This window comes from Sciurus carolinensis, chromosome 12 (assembly GCF_902686445.1).
Source record: "Sciurus carolinensis chromosome 12, mSciCar1.2, whole genome shotgun sequence".
NCBI lineage: Eukaryota > Metazoa > Chordata > Mammalia > Rodentia > Sciuridae > Sciurus > Sciurus carolinensis.
Window position 1 is genome coordinate 111,871,246 of NC_062224.1, and position 19,989 is coordinate 111,891,234.

Here is a 19,989-nt window from a genome sequence, read left to right on the forward strand (position 1 = left end):
GAAGCTTCTAGGTGATTCGTTTGTATCCTATTTGACCTCCTTCACAGGTAACCAGGGGTGCCACCACTTTTCAACACTTGGTGGTATGGTTTTTAAGAGACGCCATTCTGTGTAAAGGATCCTTTGTGGCACTTCTCACTTGAAGCATTCTGAAACCTTCAACCCAAATATAGTAAAGATGTATATTTTTCTACCTCTAAGAAGTATCACAGAAGGTCAGGAGAAATTAATTCCTTTGATTATAATTCTTTAAACAGTGCTATGATTCTCAGTTTGGTCAGTCAGATTAAATTTGGAAACTAGGTAGAAATTTTCTCGCATTGTGATCTCTGGAAGGCCAATTAATCAAAATCTGGGGTCAACTCCAACATTAATCAGAATTCTTTGGAAGGAAAGTCAGAGAACTCCATATTCAACAGTATATGTAATTAAAAACAGTAACACAGAGGAAGAAAAGTAGATGGCCTGATATCTTGTAACCTTTGGTCAAGCGATACTTGGCAAATTTCAACAGATTCGCTTAACCAGCGGGTAAAGCTGAGTAGCAGAATACCATGCAAACAAAAGTATTAAGACAGAATCAGGAATTATCAGTGAAAAGCAGTGTTATCCCTAACAGCATGGGTCTCCCAGACACAGCAGGTTAGAAGACCAGAGTCCGTGCATTGTGGATGCCTGCAATGGAAACTTGAAGTCTCCCTAGGTAAAGCTATAGTGCAGCACTCCGAGAGCCAGCCAGCATGGCTGAGGGAAGAGGGAAGGCCACATGTGGAACTCATTACTCACGGAGAGGCCATGACAAAGAACATTTCTCCAGACTTTTCATGGGGCTTCACTTTCAGGAAGTTGCTATAATTACTGCTCAAGTCTAGAGCAGGCTGCAAGCCGCTGACAGATCTAACAGACGAGGAGGAGGAGGGAGAGAGAGGGGGGGAAAAAAACTTATCTGCCCTTTTTGACGAGTGAAATGCCAGAAAATAAAGTACCACAGGAAAGCTCAAAAAAGGTTTCCAAATGAGCACTGCCTTCCTCCCAGCGTCTGACTCTCTGTTTACTATTTTATCTACTCTCTATCTTCAAATTACTTCTCCAGCCTGGATCGGACAGTAAATTTGTACTTCTACTCTTAACTCACTTTCAGTTGGCCACAGCAGAACTGTACATCTTGACTCTTTTTTTTTTTTTTTTTTTTTTTTACAGCTTTTCCATACTGGGGCCCACTTCCTGCCCAGTGGAGGAAAAAAATCTGGCCTGAAGATGAAATGACTGCTTAACGTTACACGAGAACATCTGGTACCATTTTATGCACAGACCCATGTCTGAGAGCAGGCGATTCCAGCGGTCTCTCCAGCGGCACAGCGCATACCCGAACCTCCCCAGGGTGACATCATCCCATATATGGACTCTCCAGCCCAGCCCTCCCCCTTTTCCTGGTCCTAAATTCATTGCCAGTTCCCTAGTCTGCAGCAAATGTGCCACGTCAAGACTGGAAAACACAGCCCTCGAGTGTGTCTCGGTGCGGACGGCAGAAGGCAGGGGAAGCCGAATGCAGCCCCTGGCCCAGGAGGGGAGGCTCTTCCCAGGACTGGGAGAGGATTTTAAGTACATAGATGGAAGCTTCTGGAGATCCTGCTCCGTCGCCCCAGTGTTCAGACTACCTGTTCAGGACAATGCCGTTGTACAGTAGTCTGCACATTGGTTAGACTGGGCAAGGGACAGCAACGCCATGGACTGCTGGGGACCAGATTCGCTGTTTCCAAGGCGAAGACATCCGTTTGCTCCTTTGTTGAATCTCATATCCAGTGTTTTTCTTCACAGGTTTTGCACACTAGGGACCCAAGAATCCCTCGGGGACACTGCTGAGAAAGGACCGCTCCAGGGAAGACGAGCGGGTAAGGCCTTGGTGACTGCTCACCTGGTCTGTGACCACGGGAACCTAGGTAGGGATGCCTCGATTTGCATGGACGTGCGGGGGGGACAGGTATGCGTGCGGCCGAGGGCCATGTGTCTAAGAGAACAATGCCGTGTGGTGGGTAGCGACTCACTGTGTGGTTTCTGAGTTCTAAAGTTTGATAATTCAAGTGTTTTCTTAAATGTAAAGGTATTCCCACTTCGAAATGAAATGTGAAAAAACTCCAGACACTTAAGAATAACGTACTGAGCCTAGTTTTGAATTGTTGAAGTCAAAGATTCAGAGACTTACCACTCCCGTGAGTGGGGGCTGCACGCAAAACTTCTAACGTCCCAGGAGGGAGCGCAGTTCTTGCCCTAAAGAATACTTGCTATTTTCAAAATCCCATGCGAAGAGAGCTCTTTTGAATATTCATTCATATCATAAAAATCCCAGGAATAATAGTACCTAACAACAAAGGAAGAGCGTGTCAAGGTTTGGCACACCAGACAATGCGGGTGGGACTCTGCCCCGAGATGAGGGCCAGCCCACAACCCACTGAGTTGGCCCCGAGTCGCTCGGGGCCTAGAAACTTCTGTCTAGAGATAGCCCAACTTATGCCTCTGAATTAAATGTCTTTAAATGCAAGAATGGTTGATAACTGCTGAGCCCTCCTGCCTGCATTTCACAAGGCTCTAGTTCTTCCAGCATTTAAGATGATAAGGCACTTTGTCTCGAAACCCCCTGATAAAAAAGGAATTTGTAAACGAAGGCCCAAGTTTTCCTTGGTCAGCTTCCAGCTGTCCTGGAGGTGACAGAGGGTGGGAGAGGGGGAAGAAGGTGGGAGGGAAAGCAGCCCTCGAGCTGAATGAAATCCTAATAGAGAAAATAATGGAGAAGGCTGAGTTACAGTCACTCTGTGCTGGCTTTAGCAGTGGGTCCCTTAAAGAAAGTTCTGGAAAAATGTTACTGACTCACCCCTAATGCCTCAACTCCCCCAAGACAAGTGTGTGCAACGAAAATGTCTGTTCTTCTGTAGGTCTTTATGCAGTGACTATAATCTCTTCCTTAAAGTTACAGGGGCTTCTGAACAAATCCTTCTTTAAGTTCACACATTTTGCAACGATTCGGGAATTGACACAAGTTTCCTCTTTTCTAAAACACTTTGCTACAAAAGGTTCTCCAAGTGTCTCTTTGGTCAAAACAATTTATCTAAAAAATTATCCTCTGGCCCTCTCTAAACTGGTGGTACTGAACCTCTAAATTTTCTCATCTGTTCATAATTTTTCATTAAAATACAAATAGCAAGGAGAAACTGAGTTCCTTTTCATTTAGATGACATGGGAAGTCATCCTTTCATTTTCTATTGTGACTTGGAGATTGCCATAGCAATTATTTTTAATAGAACAATTGAGGTTTTAAAAGTCTGTGTAGTTTCTTTTATGTAGAAAAGCTAAAATAAAAACTCTTAAGTGATTTATGGGTTCTTATTTTTTTTAAGAAATGTATTTTTACTAGTTGATTAAATTATTAAAGAGGAAAGACCTACAAGCTACATTTGGCAATGTTTAATAAGAGTTCTCAAATTTTGTAATATTTTTGATGTATAAATGATTGGATTTCATCATTTGCCTTCATTTAATGTATACTTAATTTAAATTTCATCCTTCACATTAAATGACCTTTTTGTCTCAAAGAAACTAACCCTCAATGGTGTATCACCTATTTTCTGCCTGGGGATGACTTTTAGTCTGGAGATGGAAGGACATAATGGTGTCCTTGGCCTAAGTCCAAGGTAAAACGTAAGGACTGCTTTGTAGAGGACAACAGAGGAGTCCCCGCATGTACTCAGCAGAGTCCTAACCACCCGTTTTCCAGGCAAACTTTTAACAAATGAAAAGAAATTATGTTTAATTTCAAATTGCCCCAGTTAATTAAAAAGTAAAAGGTCGCTTTACAAACATGCTGAGCGACGGCAGCATGGCCGTCTGCACGCGGGTTCACTTGCCAACACCGACATACGCACAGTCACAGAAAGTAGCTGCCTTCATTCCAGGATGATTAGGGTGATGCTTAATTATATTTTGATATTACTTTATAAGGAGATATACAAATATTTTAGGGATTGTGCAGTCTAATCCAGAGGAAACTAACCAACAGTGAGCATCTTCAACTAAATCTGTCCTTGGCTGCCGTGGTAAGCATTACAATTGAACACTGCACGTGCTCGTAAAGAGGAAAATGCATGCAGGGTCTGTCCAAACTGTGCTTTACAGAACTTTCATAGTTATTTTCCATTTTGGAGTGTGATGATCGATAAATTAGACTAGGTACTGGGTTGAAAGAATTTCTCAGCCATCTAAGAGAAAGGAAATTCAGTCTCAGCTTCAACACCATCACTGTAATTAATTTGGAAGAGGATCACCATAACATAAAACAGTCTACTAAAGTTTTTAAACCTGTTTTTCTTAAGCCCTAGATCTCAAAATCAAAGCAAGTTTGTTTAGAGTGGGACGGAGTTTCACACTGATGACTTTCCTGCAATTAGTCAATAGGCTTAATATCTTTCCTGCCTGGCATGGTGCTTTGGCCCCAGACAACATGTTTATGTTTTCAAAAGGCCAAAATATACTATCTGCCCCCACCTCTCGCCTGCGGACCACCCAAGCACTTCACTCTGTGGGAAAGAGTTTAGGCATAAAAATCCTAATGAAAGAAGTACCCCCCCCCACCCGTCCTTTTGTTGAAGTCTTAAGCTGTTATAGGAAATGAAAAGAAAGTACAACTTGGTAAAGTAAAAAAAGTCACTCGTCCAAAAATGTCCCTGCTCACTAAAGAGAAGCCAGTATTTTCAGTTACTCCATAAGGGATCTGCTCATTTAAAAAACCAAAAACCAAAAACCAAAAAACGTATTTTACTCTAAAGAGAACACAGCCCACCCATCATAATAACATCCAAATAAAAACTAAGAGACCATCACTCAGAAATCCCAGCTTAAAATAACTGGAAGGTCAGACTTTAACCTGAGACAGGAAATTCCTGAGTTGAGTCTGAGTCTTTCTTACTTCAAATCCCTTTTTAAAATCTTTGGTGTCCTGCAAGTTATATAGCTATAAACATTTAACTCTTTTTCAAAGTCCTCTTATTTAGAATTTTTATCAGTTTTAATAAATAGGGATAATGAAGTAAATTAAGAAAACTAGTTAAATCTTCATTTTCAATTTTCTCACTTCTTGTGAGAGCCAGTTGACTGGAGTTGCTCTGGCTTATCTTTGCTGCCTAAGATTTAGAAGACAATTCTTTTCTTGCATCTTTTTCTTAAGAAATAGGAGACAAAAAGGAAATAAAATGAAATGGCCACACCAAAAAAAATCACACGGCCTGCTAATAATGTAATAGTTCTTTTATAGTTTGACTAGGATTTTAAGTAATAATAATCTAACATACACCCTATAGTTTGGGAGACAGGAAAAAAGTGTTCCATATTTTTAACAAGTTTTGGGGCAGGTTCATCGTAACTATGAAATATGCATATGCCACATGTTTACTGTGACTGTGTCTTAAAAATCTTTCGGAAATAGAAAAAGCCTTATGAATAGAGCAATCATTTTTCTCATTTTTCAGCAAGATGTTTTTCCTCTGAAAAACTGCTATGATATTTCGGACTCAAAAATTTTTAGCTATCTTGGTTTAATAAAACTGTTTCACATTGAAGGATAACGTATGAACTCACAAATATTTCTTTTTATTTTTTCAGGTTGCATGCATCATTCCTTTAATTGAGCAGAGTAAACTGGATCAAATTATTTATGGGAGAGAGGGAAAGCTATACAGAATCATAGTAATTTTTCATTTCTAGCAGGATACTCTTTGTGAGTGAATCACTCTATAATTACTTTCTATTGCACTGAATGCAGGCAACAATAGCAAAATGATACTTTAAGGTCCTTATTTTTCATGTACTCTACCCTTGTACTATTTAAATAGCAGTCAAGTTTATTGATGTTTTTGATTCTGTCAAGACAAAAAAAAAGTTCTGATCTGAAGTGATGGACAGAAACAGAATCAGACATTGATTTCTTGAAGTTAAACACACGCACAGAAAATTGTACTCATCAATTTTTGTTCAAACTTTGGTTGCTACATAAAAGTTTAGAATTGTTGAAAACTGCCATTTTATTTTTCAGTCTCTGAAAAGCATTTTGCTCTCCATAAAGTTTGTTTGTTATTTTCTCAGAATTTTACAATTAAAGGTAAATATCACACTATTTGCTTTCTTTAAAATTCTTTGAAAAAAATCTTAACTATACACTCCTTGGACAATGATGTGGTTATTTGTTGTTGTTAAGTCTCACTTATTAGAATTTTGACTATCTGGATATTTTGCTCTTCAAAGGGGATGGAAGTGGTTACATAGGAATTGATAATTTGTACTATAATAGCCAGAATTATTCTTAACTTGCCAGAATTATATTTTATATCTATATCCATTAATTCTTTCTTATACAAATTGCAAGAAAATCCCAAAGGGTCTGGTTTTAATTTTTGGAAATGAAATGAATTTTCCTCTCCTGTGTTTAAGGTGCTATTTTGTAACCACATTGCACACAGTCTGAGCTTCACTGTAGGTCACACCTCCCTCCGTGTGTGCCCTGGATTCGTGGCATGACCCTGGAGTTAATTAAGAGGTGCATAATTTGAGCCCATGACTGCCTTTTATTTACCTTTCACAACCATACTAAGAAAGTTTGCATTTAAAAGGAAAATGAGAAATTTAAATAAATTCCTGTTGTTTAATATGGTATTGGTAAAAATACACTCCCTTGTAAAAGTCCATTATCAAAGCATCAGATACCAACGTGCATTCTGCCAAATACATTAGGCTCGTGAATTATTTTGAGAATGGCTGCTGTTACCATGTAGATGACAATTTTCTTTTTCACAGGCAAGGTTATGGTACTTATCTACTACAAGAAACATGTATAAACATGGTCTTTATCTTTAACTTCAGCATTAAAATATGCAGAGTTTTCATGAAGAGGAAAAACATCTGGTTCAATTACTCTGAACTCTGACTGCATGTGGGCCAGTAATAATAGGAATTGGATTTAAGAATAAACCTTGTGTTTAATCTTTTTTTTCTTCCTTAAAATTTTAATGTGAGTTTTCTGTTATGCCAATTATCCCTGTTAGCACATTTGGAACAAATGTATATAAGTGTACTTTCTGAATAAAGTCCAAAGTCTAACTTGTTTTTAGTTCCATAATGTTTTAATGTTTAATTCTATTGTGTGTTTTTCTCCCTCCCCCTTTACCCTCCCAAATCACCCAATCTGGAAAACAGGCTGATTGTGTCTGTCCATGAGCAAAGGACACCTGAAGGAACCAAGGGCCTGGCTGGACAGAGTTGTCACGTGTCTGCCTGTCTACACTTGCTGTGCAGAACATCCGCTCACCTGTACAGCAGGCACAGACAGGCAGTCACATGACAACCCAGCCTGAGTGACAACCAGCCATTGAGAGCAAGCAGCCCTCACACCATAGCATCTACACCAAGAGCTGCAACCAAAATGAGGGGCTCGGGCCTGGGGTTTTAATCTGTTGGCTTAATTAATACTTAACTCGTATGTATAATTATTTTATTATTATTATTATTATTTTATTTTGATTCATATATTAAAACCCACCAAAAGTAAAGTGAGTGGTGCCTATGAAATATAATAAAACCCATTTCTGAAAATGTTCCTGTGCTTCCTATAGTTCTCTTTTCCTAACTGTTGTCAGTAAATCACCACCCTTGACACTTATTATACATATCTTTGCAGCATCCCATAAGCAGCATAAAAAAATCAATATATTGGAACAACATAACTTCAGTTTGACGTTTGGCAAAGAATACCTTATTCTAATACTGCTAACCCATAAACTAAGTATTGTTTTCATTTTCTATATCCTATCTTTTTCTTCAGGGGGAGCTGGGGCATGGAGAGGAGAGAAAGGAAAAAAAGGGTAATATTCCAGAGGAGCAAGTATTCTGAATTAAGAAACGGTTACTCTGGTCTGGGAAGGGATAGTGACAAAAAAAAAAAAAAAAAAATTTCCAACATCATTTTCAAATTCATTAAAATAATTGCTTCTCCTCTTGATACATGGAATATCGAAATTGAAACTTCAATATTTACAAGTATTGCGATGCATATAGATCTACTACTGTGTCATTGTTTAGCCAAGAAGCCGCTCACACTACATTCCAGGAGTAGAATAATTCACAGGCCATCCCACTCACTTGGAACACGAGTCTTCCATTCACTCTGAACTCTCTCTCTCTCGAGATGGTTGGGAAATTCGGTATTTTCAAAAGCACAAGGGATAAGGTTGTCGGGTGTGTATTGCTGTTCTCTCATATCTTTTGAGGAGATATCCAACTTCCGTTTATGCACTGTTAACTGGGCAGGCTTTTATACAGGAATAGTTCTAACACTTCAGGGCAAAGAGTGGGAAGATGGGTACAATTCAAAATCTGTCAACTTTGATTTGGTTCATCAAAATGTTTTAGCTTTCAGAATTTAATCTTTCAAGCTTAAATACATCACAAGGCTACTCCAAATTTTCTCTTTTTAAAAATGTAATAATCAAACATTTTAAGTATATATTTTGAAAACTATTTTCCATTCAGATGTTTCATTTTTAAAGTGAAAAGATTTGGTGTGAAGGCTAAAAGCCTCATAAGGTTCAAAATTTCTGAATGTATGACATTTGAATCAAAACTGACAATATAATTTGAGGGAAAAAAATTTTTTAAACCCTGAGTGATAGGCAAAAACAGGACAGAAAGCTAATGTCTTGCATTTAAACAATCTGCACTTAGAGAAACACACCATCTGCTAAAATCCACTGTGCTTTTCCAAGACTCCTTGTCAAGGCAGGATTTTACCTTAAATAAAATGCCCATGACTGGCAGATAAAATCTCAAACAATACTTCACAAAACGTAAAATATAAACAGAAAGACAATGTAAAAGTGCCCCAAGATTTACACAACTCCACCTGATTTTAAATGTAAACATTGCCTACACAAGTTCACACATTGTCATTCTACCGTGCCCTGCAAGGCAGTCCCAGGACATAGCCGGAACACCCTCGACACGACAACCCATGCAGAACCTTAGGAGCCTGCTCCAGACCACCACAACCCACGGAGGGTGGGGAACAGATTTAGCTCAAAGTGAGGCGCTTCTGTATAACGACTTAAGCATTTTTTCCCCTGTGAAACATGAAGTAATATCTTTCTGAAAAGCTTTTTTTAAACTTAGATCTCAAAAAAAAAAAAAAAGAAACTTAAAATAATGTTTCATATACGTTTTAAATTCATTAAGGCACATTTAATTTTTTTTTACTCTTCTGGGAAAGGATACTATAAAAGGTAATAGGGTCCTTCCAGTCTAAACTTTGGAACAAAACAAACAATGCAGATAGAGGAGTGGGTTTGGATCTAAATGCATTTTTAATAAAGTTTAAACAGTATTGGTCATTATGGTTTATTAAATAATACTTTTTTTTCAAAATTGCAAAACTTGGGGTAATACCAGAATGTAGAAATGTTTGCATGAATAATCTGGCATTAAAAAGCATAACACAAGATCGTTTGTGAAAAAAGACAACTATGAAGAATTTTAAGTAATATAAATGAATTAAGTTCAGTATTTATTTGGATTTTTTTTAAATACCTAAATTTGGGCTAAGTAAAACATCTGGAGGAGCAGGAGCATATTCACAGGGAGAAGCTGACCTCCTGCATCCCCGAACACACAGGCCTAGGGGAAGCAGGCACCACCTGGAGAGCTCGTGAAGTCGGGGAGGGGAGAGCCACGTCTCCAAGTCTCGGCCTCAGAACCTGGACCATCCAGGGACAGGGTTCTCACTTTGTTTCCCGTCACTGAAGCAACATTTGTCATCTGTTACACACACAATAAAAACAATACTAAGTAAATCTCCCTATAAGGGAATTATATAATCTCCTTATCAAGCCATCCAAACATTTTGACCCACAAAAATGAGGCCTGCAATTTAAGAGTCCAAAGAATGTCTTATTTTGGTGAAGGTTGTGGATTTTCTTCAATAGTGGAAGGTTAGTACATTCCATGGGAGGCACTTCTGGTCCTTTCTACTCTCTAAGGACTGTTCCAGTATGATCTTAATCTTTACATTAGACCTGGAAAATAGAATATTGACTAAGTGCCTTTATTATGCAAACATTAGCAGTCCCTTCTCTTCGGATATTTTAACTGGTACAATTACACACACACACACACACACACACACACGTATGCATATATTTTATACTCAATTTTTGTTAGATGTTAAAATTTAAGACCCAGGCATGGTGATGCATGCCTGTAAATCAAGTGGTTCAGGAGACTGAGGCAGAAGGATTGCAAGTTCAAAGCCACCCTCAGCAACTTAGCCACGCCCTAAGAAACTTAGCAAGACCCTGTCTCAAAATAGAATATAAAAAGAGTTGGGAATTGGCTCAGTGGTCAAGCACCACTATTATAATCCCTGGTACCAAAAAAAAAAAAAAAAAAAAAAAAAATTAAAGCTCATTTTTCCTTGAATCAAAGTAGCCTATTCCCCTAAAATTTATATTTTAGACCTATTTTTGAAGACAGGCCATTGCTTTGCTCCAATTTTTTGTGTTAAAATATTAATGAAAATTATCCAGACCAAAGATTCTTTTGAAACAACAGGCTCTATTTTATTCCCATGCTTGGCCCTTCTCTAAATTTTCCCCAAGAACTGTGCAACATAGATTTATGTGGGAAAATAACACTGAGAAATTTATTTTTTACTTAAATGATCTTCAATCCAAGAAGTCACATTGATGTAGTCAGAGAAGAAGAAAAAAAAAAAAATCCATCAACCTTCTGTGATGAGAATTAACATGATTCTAAGACAACCTGCTCCAGTGGTAACTCTGCCCAGAATTTGAGATTCAATTCAGGCACTTCACTTGCTAACCGTCTGCGTCTGCTCACCCACGTCTCCACCTCACCTTTACTAGTCAGTATTTACCCACTGTGGGTCCAGGTGCACCAAACCGGCGCTCCTGGGCCCATGAGACTTGCCTTCTGCGCATGTGAAGGATTGTCCTGGAAAACCTGAGTCCCGCCCATTGCAGTCGATTTCCCTGGACTGGCCCCGCCCAACCATCATGGCGGTTTACCAGTAGGTCTGGCGACAGCTTTCATCCAGTTTTGCCCTCTTCATTCAGTTCTCCACGAGACAACCAAGGGAGTCTGTAAAAACTTCAAGTCCGATCATGAGACTCTTCCACTTTAAAAGCTGGAACAGCTCCCCCTCACTCTGGAGTTTAAGTCCTTCATTTCTAGGCCCTGTCTCTCTCTGCTGCAGTCACTCTGGGTTGAATCCAGGTCATCAAGGTCAATCCTGCCCTGGGACACGAACACAAACATTCTCTGACCACTCATCCCGTGATCCCCACCCCAGACATTCTCTGGCTTTATTTTATCTACAGCCTGTAATCAGCCTGATGGATTTTACTGATTTCTGTGCTTTTCCTAATGGAAAACATCCCTCACAAGGGTAGGTACCATGAAATCCTTACTGCCCATTTTATCTTGGGATGAGGATAGGCTGCTACACATAAAATGATTATTGGGAAGTGTTCAGGCAATTAAGAGCATAGCACTGGCACTCGGCTGGCTGAGTCACCCACTCTCTTTGAATTTCTAGAATGGCGAATGTAAATGAAGGACTACCTTAGCTCAGTGCCTGTTAAACTATGAACACTCAAGACTCATGAACTGTTACGAAGACAACCATAGTCCTCACGATCATTGGGCTGAAAGCTGGCCTTCTTGAGTTGTGGAAGTTACAGGGGAAATGCCATTTATGACCACGGCTCTGACCTAGGGGCTTCCTGTCACCTGGAAGGCCATTTGACTTGGTTGAACATTTTTATCTGTTGGGAGTCTGCAGTCAGTGCTGGACGACATGTTGGCAGGTGAGCTGATTTTACATGTATTCATGGAGGAGCCCCTTGAGTGTGGGACTTTCCAGATGGACAGCACTGAGGAGGCAGAGGGGCGGTGAAGAGAAAAACAGAAGTGAGGCTAAAGCTACCAGTGACACACCCAAGTGGGTCCCCACTGGCTAAAGCTGCCATGCAGAGGGGCATATGTTCTAGTGAGGTCATCTGTACTGCTGGGCCTCTCCCTCAACTCCTGGCACAAACATCTTAGGTTATTTACTAGAAATCAAAAGAGCTAAGTACCACCCGCCTCAGCTCAGAGGGGAGACTCATGGACAGGAGGCTGCATGTCTAAGCTCTGTCCTCAACCCACCCTACAGACCCCTTGGGGTACACATACTGGCACTGTGACCTGGGGAAGATGAACCAGAAAGAGACCATGTAACCCCTGGAAATGGGCTCAGAGCCATTTGTGCAGGGATTTTCCAGGTCTGGGGTTCTGCCACATGATCTAGAAATATAACAAGCTTAGATAAATCCTCTCAGTCATCGCTAACCAACTGTTTAACCCTGTGAAAGATGGTGTGCTTCTTTTTGTATTATGGAAAACTCCAATCTTGCAGTAATGTTAAGAGAACAAGAAATAGTCAAGTAGCTAAATTATAGCAATTCTACCTACACTGTGTCATGAAGACAACATGTGAACACTTTCCATCGCCTGGGACGCAGGTAGAAACCTTTCCATTAAGGTCACCTATCACTAACATAACAAATAAGTCAGTGTGTTGTAGAGTACTCAAAACGTCCAGTCCAGATTCTACAAGGGGTTCATGCATTCATCCAAAACTCGAGAGTAGGGTAGATAGATCCAGTCCAGATGGGAAGAGATCAGAAAGATGCTGAGACCTTACCATTACACTCATGCCAATTTTAACTTAAAATTATTACACAGGGTTACCACACCAGCTGCCAGCTTAGGAACAAATGTTAAGATCAGGAGGGGAGACAAGATGGAAAGTCTCAGTGAAAACGTGGGAGCCAAGCTCCCTCCTGTTATGTGACCTTACATCTCCCTGATAAGGAAATCCATATCCTATGCATCCTATCTCACAAAACGAAATGACAACAGTTTGGAAATTGGAAGACACTTGAGTTACGTGGGAGAAGAGCGAGGTGCTACTTTTATGGCAAGAATAAATATACCAGTGTGATACTGGGATGGTTTAGATATGAGGTGCCCCAAAACTCACGTGCAAGAATGTTCAGAGGTGAATGATTAGGTGATGCGAGCCTTCATCTAATCTCCAGATTAGTCCTCTCATTACTGATTGACCAGCTGGCAGCTGTAGGCAGGTAGGGCGTGGCTAGAGGAGGGAGGTCACTGGGGCCCCCTGGGGATTTATATTCTGCCCTGGTCACTAGAGCTCTCTCTCGATCTGCTTCCTGGAGGACATGTCCTGAGCTCTTCCCTCTGTTATGTCCTCCTGCCAGGATGGTCTGTCTCACTTTAGGCCCAGAGCTATGGAGTCAGTCAGCCCCGAACTGAGCCTCTGAAACCCTGAGCCCAAACAAGATTTTCCTCCTCCAAGTTGTTCTTTGTCAGGCCTTTTAGTCATAGTGACACAAAAGTGCACAAAAACAGATGCCAAGAGCACTTATTAACACACGATCGCTCCAAGTCCTACACAGTCCCTTTGGGACATTCTGGTGAGCAGTGGTCAGGGACAACGAAAAGACCTGACCCAGCGCTGGAGCTACTCAGAGTCAACCCACATCCACCAGCACCTTCCTCTCTCCACAGCACTGAAGGACGGTCTCCCGGGTCTGTGTTCAACTGAAGTCATCCTGAAAAACAGTTTGAGCTATCGTTTCTTAATCACCAATGTATTTCATAAGTCATTTATATTTTTCAAAAACCTGTTATAAGCCAAATAAAGCCATATAATTTGTGTGATATGCTGTTTATTAAGAAGCCATTTAGATTTTAATGAAAAGATACCAGTCTAATTACATAAGAGCAAGAGAATGGAACATATAAAAATATTAAAGCACACTATGAGAATTTGAATATAAATTTATCATTGAGTAAATGAACAAGTCTACACCTAACTTAATGACATTTTCCACATCACCTTACTTGACTAATCAACGTAAACTGTCACGTACCAGGATTTCCATTGTGTGAGTGCCCTGGGCACACAGGGACAAAGTATGAACCCTCAACTTACCAAGAAATCAGTTCCCAAAGTGCAATTAGGACTCTGGCTTATTTTCACAATGCAATATTTTAAATTGGGGGTTTTAAAGGTGGTCCACAGAACCATGAGCAATCCACACGCCATGGACTGCAGCAGCAAGACCTTTGTGGAATCCAAGCATCGTTTACTGCTGCCCACGAGCAAGTGTCGCGTGAATTTGAGGCCAGGCAAGGGTCCCTCCTCCACGCTGCCCCGGGACCTCCTGCTGGACTCCTCTCCGGGGCTGGCTCCTGGCAGACCCTCAGAACCGCATGGTGAACCTGGACTCCCCCTCTGCCCGGGCGGCGGGCTCAGAGATGGTCTGCAGGGGCAGGAGAAGCGAACCTTGCAGGGTAGAGAAGGACAGTGGTGGCCACCAAGGAGGGGCGAGCGGGGACTGAGTGTGCCGACGCTGGAGGGCACCGTCACTCTGGAGCCGGGTGCTTGGTTGTGAGACATCCCTGTGCTGTTCCTGGAGCAGACTTCTGAATGTGTGCCTGCCGCTGATGGGCGGAGGCAGCTGTAGGTGTGGCACCCGGAGGGGGAGCGCTGCCGCCTTCTCCACACACACCCCACCCTGCCCACGGCACGGCCCAGCCGCCTCCCGGGTGGATCCCGTCATGTCACGCCCAGCTGGAGCAGGCCGCAGGCCCTGGATCATCCCCGGAATAAAACCCAGGTCCTCTCATGCACTGTCAGCCCCACCTCCAGGGTTTCCAAACTCACTCTTCCCGCTTCTGGAATGTTCCTCAGCAGAACCTGCACGGCTCCCCATGGCGCTCTCACAGACGTTGTCCCTGCAGTCACCCACCTGAAGGCTCTTCCCCTCACTCTCTCCCTCCTTGCCCTGTTTTATTTCTTCCGAGCTCTTAACGTCTGATGCAGCATTATTAGTCTCCGGGTTGTTAGATCCACACAGAAGCAATCTCGTCTGTCATTTCCTCCTTCCTGCCAGGACCTAAATGGAGACAGCGCCCTTCCCTAGAGGGTCTTCATGTAGATCACCCGGTGCTGTGCCAAGGGTCCCCCTCTCCTCCTGTGGCCCTGCCTCCCTCCCCACACACCTACTTATGATAAAGTGCTAGCGGGCACTTGGGCAACGGTACCGCTCCACACGCTCGCCTTTTGTTTGTGGAGTCAGGTAGTGCGAGGGAGGCTCAGTTGCAGCCACTTTGTAGAAGCTGTCCTGCATCTTCAGAGGGGAGGACGAGTGCCCCGAGCTCACCAAGCCCCGGGCTTCCTCCTTCCCCACGGGGAGCGCAGGGCACCTGCCCACAGGCTCTTCCCAGGACCCAGGTGGCCAGACGAGAGCCCTATAGCTGCACTCCTACTGCACTGCCGCCTGGTCCTTGCAGGGCCTGGTGGGAACGCCCAGAACCAGAGGACTCTGAGACACCTGGAGGAGGAACCCCGGGTCTTGGGGGTGAGGCCAACATGGACAGCCCCAGGCAGCTCGGGCTTCTCACCCACCGTGAGGGTCGAGGGCCTAGACTTGCCACCAACTAGGCCTGTGACCTTGGGAAGTGAGCGATCCTTGCCACACTAAATGTTCCACCACGGGAGAAGCTGAGGCCGTAGAGACCACTTCACATAAGGCTGGGTCTGGGGTTCTTCTGTGTTGGTGGTGATGTTTTTGGTTTTGTTTTAGTTTTCTCATTTGAAAAATAGCAGTGATAACAGTACATATCCTCGGGTTAGAATACAGGTTAAATTAATTAATTAATATACACGCAACAAAAACTATTGCTATGATTCCTTACTAACACCTTTTTCTTTTCCTTGGGTAATGGAGAAAGACTCAAGACTGATGATGTATTTAAATGTACACAGACATCGGTCCAAATTGTCGGGGGGAAGTGTATCTAAAAGAACACACCTCAGAGCGACTGAAGAGCAAAGAAGAGAATCTATTACCAATTTCTCCATCTGGGAAATGTCTTAGAACTCCTCAGGCTGTGATCTTTAAAACTAGAGCTTCCCGAAGAATCACAAAATCCCAAAGAATCTCCTGGATGGGAAGCATCCAGGAGGCGGGAGAAGTCACTGTCTGTCCTCACTGCCACCCAGGCCAGTTCCCTTCTCACCGAGATCAGTGACATAAAAATTTGAAGCTAAGGTTTTGAATAGCAATTTTGTTTTCATATGCTATAGAATTTGGGTTACTTTACTGGAGGAAACTTAGGGGCAATTCACTAATCGTCCAGTATTTTCTCAATACACGATTGCACACGAAACCCTTAAAACTTCCCCTCCAAGCACTGACAAAGGTACTGTAAAATATTTTCAAAAGACCCCAAGTCAAGGTAGGAAGGGATTTTAATTCTGAAAGGCAAGCCCTTTATAACCAAATGAAACTGAGGTAACTTCACCTTTATGTGGTTTTGCTATCTGAGTATTCTTAAAAAATGTTTGCTTGCTACAGTATAAAACCAAACCTTCTCCAGTCAGACCAGAGCTATTAAAATTTCCAAAACAGTTTAATTTCCATTCATGCCCTCCCAAATTTAGCTGTATCATTTTATAGCACTTTAGTGGTTCTGTAAGGCTAACACAACATTTCCCTCCTCTATAGTAAGTCACAGGATCAAAATTATTAACATTCAACATGAGCCAGAACACAATTACCATAATTTATCCTTTCACAGAGATATCAAATTCTCAGAGAACGAAATGTGTATAAACAGTGATCAGGAACTCACTTAGAGACTAGTGATGTGAACAAATTCAAAATCTCTTCATTTGAGACAGATGTCAAAGCATCAGCTCCCAAATACTTTACCAACTCTGCGTCGGTGTGAACTGCACTCTTAAGATGTTTCTTGTCTTAGATCTTTCCAACACATTATAAAGAAAACTGCTTTCACGTACATACCGGTGCCTTGAAATTATCATAAAGAAGGAAGTTTCCAATTCCTGACCCCTAGCTGTGTTTCTTCACGTGAGCAAGATATGACCGCACCAAAGAAATAAACAGGAAAAGAAGTCTGAGGAAAACACTGCAGGATTAAAGATCTATGTAGGGAAAACAGTGTGTCTTTAAATAAACATTCCAAGCTAAATCTCACTGAAAGAGAACCTCTGGGGCTGGAAACCGTATGGATCACAATAGCGACTGATTGAAAATCAAACATGCGTTAATAGGAAAACTCCATTCCTCTCGCCAGTGTCGCTTACCTCGTCATCTTTGTACCATGACAGGCTCTCTGCAGTAAGCACGAACCAGTAGCCCTTGGAACCTCCTTTCATGATGCCGATGTTGCTGATGGTGAGCCAGCCCTTCCGGATCACCTGCAGGAGGGCAGACACCAGCACAGGCTTTTAGCGGAACATTGTCAACAGAGGTCAGACTCAGAGAAGTTAGAAACGAGAGAGAAATGGCAGTAAGAGCAGCACTGTTCTCCCAAAGCTCAACTCTACTTGACCACTGGACAGAACTGATCTTCCTCATGTGCAGATGACCAGAGGGAAATCTCCTTCGTGAGTGAATGAAATAAAAATCTCGGGCTCATCTGGATGGCGGGAACAGAGGGACTGAGACAGACGGGAATGGAGTGGGGCCACACGGCAGATGTGCGCCAGGCCTACTCATGGCCCCGCTGCCGCAGCTCATGCTGTGTGGCTGCCGGGATGAATGACAGACTCTCTGTGCCCACTGTACTTCTCCCCTGCAGCCTACCACTCATTTGACTGCCTAGTTTGCAGCTCATTCGGATACACAGCAGAGACTGGCAGCCAGTGGGTGAGAAGCAGAAACAAGCCAACCCATTAGCCCTTTTTAACAGCCGTGAACAGGCTGAGTGAAGGAGAAAGCTGGAATTGCAAACTACAATGGAAAGTGGGGTTGGGTCTATTCATCAACTTCTACTTATTCCCCATGCACAGAACATGTGGCCTCTTCCGAATAATCTTTAAGCAGCTTTCAGATTTTAAGACATTAGCAACCTGGACTACCCACTGGATGGAAAGTGTAAGTGGCATTTAAGGGAAATGCATTTCACAGGGGTTAAAATTTCTTCCCATGTGGCATGGTGCGCCATACCCTCTGCTAGGTAAATTCTGCTGTCAGAGAACCAGAAATGCGATTCTGCATGGAACTGTATGTTGTTGTTCTAAATGTCAATAACTGTCCTGTGCCAAAATCTCCTCAGTATCCTAGAGATCCTGAAATGTCAAAAATTACTTACGGAATGCCAGCTCCTAAAAGATGCAATACTCTTGCGCTCAGACCTTATTGTTACCTTTCTATCAGGTTTCCTAGTGGGGGAGGAAGGCAATCCTGGGGGAAAGGTGGACTCGGCGAGGCACTCTGCCCATCTTCCACACCCCAGGCTCCCAGGCTGCCACCCACGACTCGCTGTTCCAGCACCTCCTGGATACCTGTCCTCTCTAGTGCTCCGTTGCTTTAAAAGACCCCAAAGGACATCCCTCTCAGGTCCAGACTAGGAAGTTTCCTCTGTGGGTGAAAACTGCCCTTCTCGCTCTCTGCTGCGGGAAGAATGAGGTGACGTATTTCAGGGCTACATCTCAAGTGACCTACCTCTATAAAAGTGCAGGTCCCTGGGCCATCGACCACTCCGAATGCACCAGGACATATACATATGAAGCCCAGGAATTTACACCTGAGCTCATTCCCAAGGGGATTCCCACCCACGCTGGAGCTGAAGACCACCAACCACAGGAGCACATCCGACACGTACCAACACAACGTCGCTCCCCTCAAGGCAACCGGTCCCCTCTATGTTTTCAGTCGGAAGGAGACAGTCCAGCTATGTCACACCAGGTAGTCCCCACACGGCCAGAGCTTAATGTCGCGTGTTAATCACAGTGCTCAGGGGAGGCGTGGTAACTATTTGTTTCAATGGCGTCTTTGGATGCACAGGTCTTCCAAGTTCTCCACCGGCGTTTCACCTGCTGCTAGCACAGGTGGGCCCCAGCAAGAGCAGCCAGGGACTGCACCCAAAACCAGTTCCCGGAACCTGCCACCTGTCGTGGTGAGAAGAGCTGATGGCGGTGCTGCCGCCGCCCAGGCTCCCAGAACTCCGGAGGCGGGGCGTGACTCAGTGCAGTCCCACAGGAAGAGCCGGGCGCAAAGGGGGAGGGCGCTCTGCTGTGGTTTGGATGTGAGGTGGCCCCCAGAAGCTCAGTGCAGGAAGGTTCAGAGGAGAAATGGTTGGGTTGTGAGAGTCTTGACCCATCAGTGGGTTGATCCCTGATGGCACTGAGTGGTACCTGAAGTGCTGGGTGTGGCTGGAGGAGGTGGGAACTGGGGTGTGGCTTTGGGGTATGTATTTTGTATCTGGAGAGTGGAGACTGTCTCTCTGTGCTTCCTGATGATGCAAGATGCTTCCCTCTGCCACGCTCTCCAGCCGTGATGCTCTGCCTCACCTCAAGCCCTGAGGAATGGAGCCGGCCTTCTATGGACTAGGACCTCTGACACAGGAGCCCTCAAATACACCTTTCCTCCTCTGTAATCGTGCTGCTCCGAGCATTTACTCACTGCAGCACAAAAGCTGACGAAGACACACCTGCACCAGGTGGGAAGTGGCGACGGACCTGCCTCCAGGAGGTGAGGCCCAAGAGCCTGGAAGAGGCGCAGAGTTTCTCGGGGCATGGAGTCCACCTCTTTGCTTTCCACAGAGGAGGACAAAACAAGAACGAAACATGAAGGAGCCACTCGAGCAGAAATGTGTGGAGGGAGGAAGTGGGGGAGGGCTGGGTGAAAGCCGTGGATCCGTCAGCGAGCCCCTGAAGTGCCATTGCTACAGTCTCAGGTACGCGTTCACCTGTGCTTTACCCGCACAGCGTGAGGACGAAAGTCACCATGCTCTAAAGAGGTTAAAGAGAAATGAGTCTACGGCACATACAGCCGA

At 43.3% G+C, this 19,989-nt stretch overlaps 1 protein-coding gene across 7 annotated transcripts in view; it reads right to left on the reverse strand.

The window, feature by feature from the left end:
* The window catches only part of Dnm3 (dynamin 3), a 472,254-nt gene that overhangs the window by 215,180 nt on the left and 237,085 nt on the right, over nt 1-19,989 (reverse strand). For all 7 annotated transcript variants that reach the window (XM_047520009.1, XM_047520011.1, XM_047520008.1 and 4 more), the window contains one exon: nt 17,294-17,407. In XM_047520009.1, the coding sequence (XP_047375965.1) occupies nt 17,294-17,407 (114 nt within the window). The remainder of the gene's footprint in view (nt 1-17,293; nt 17,408-19,989) is intronic.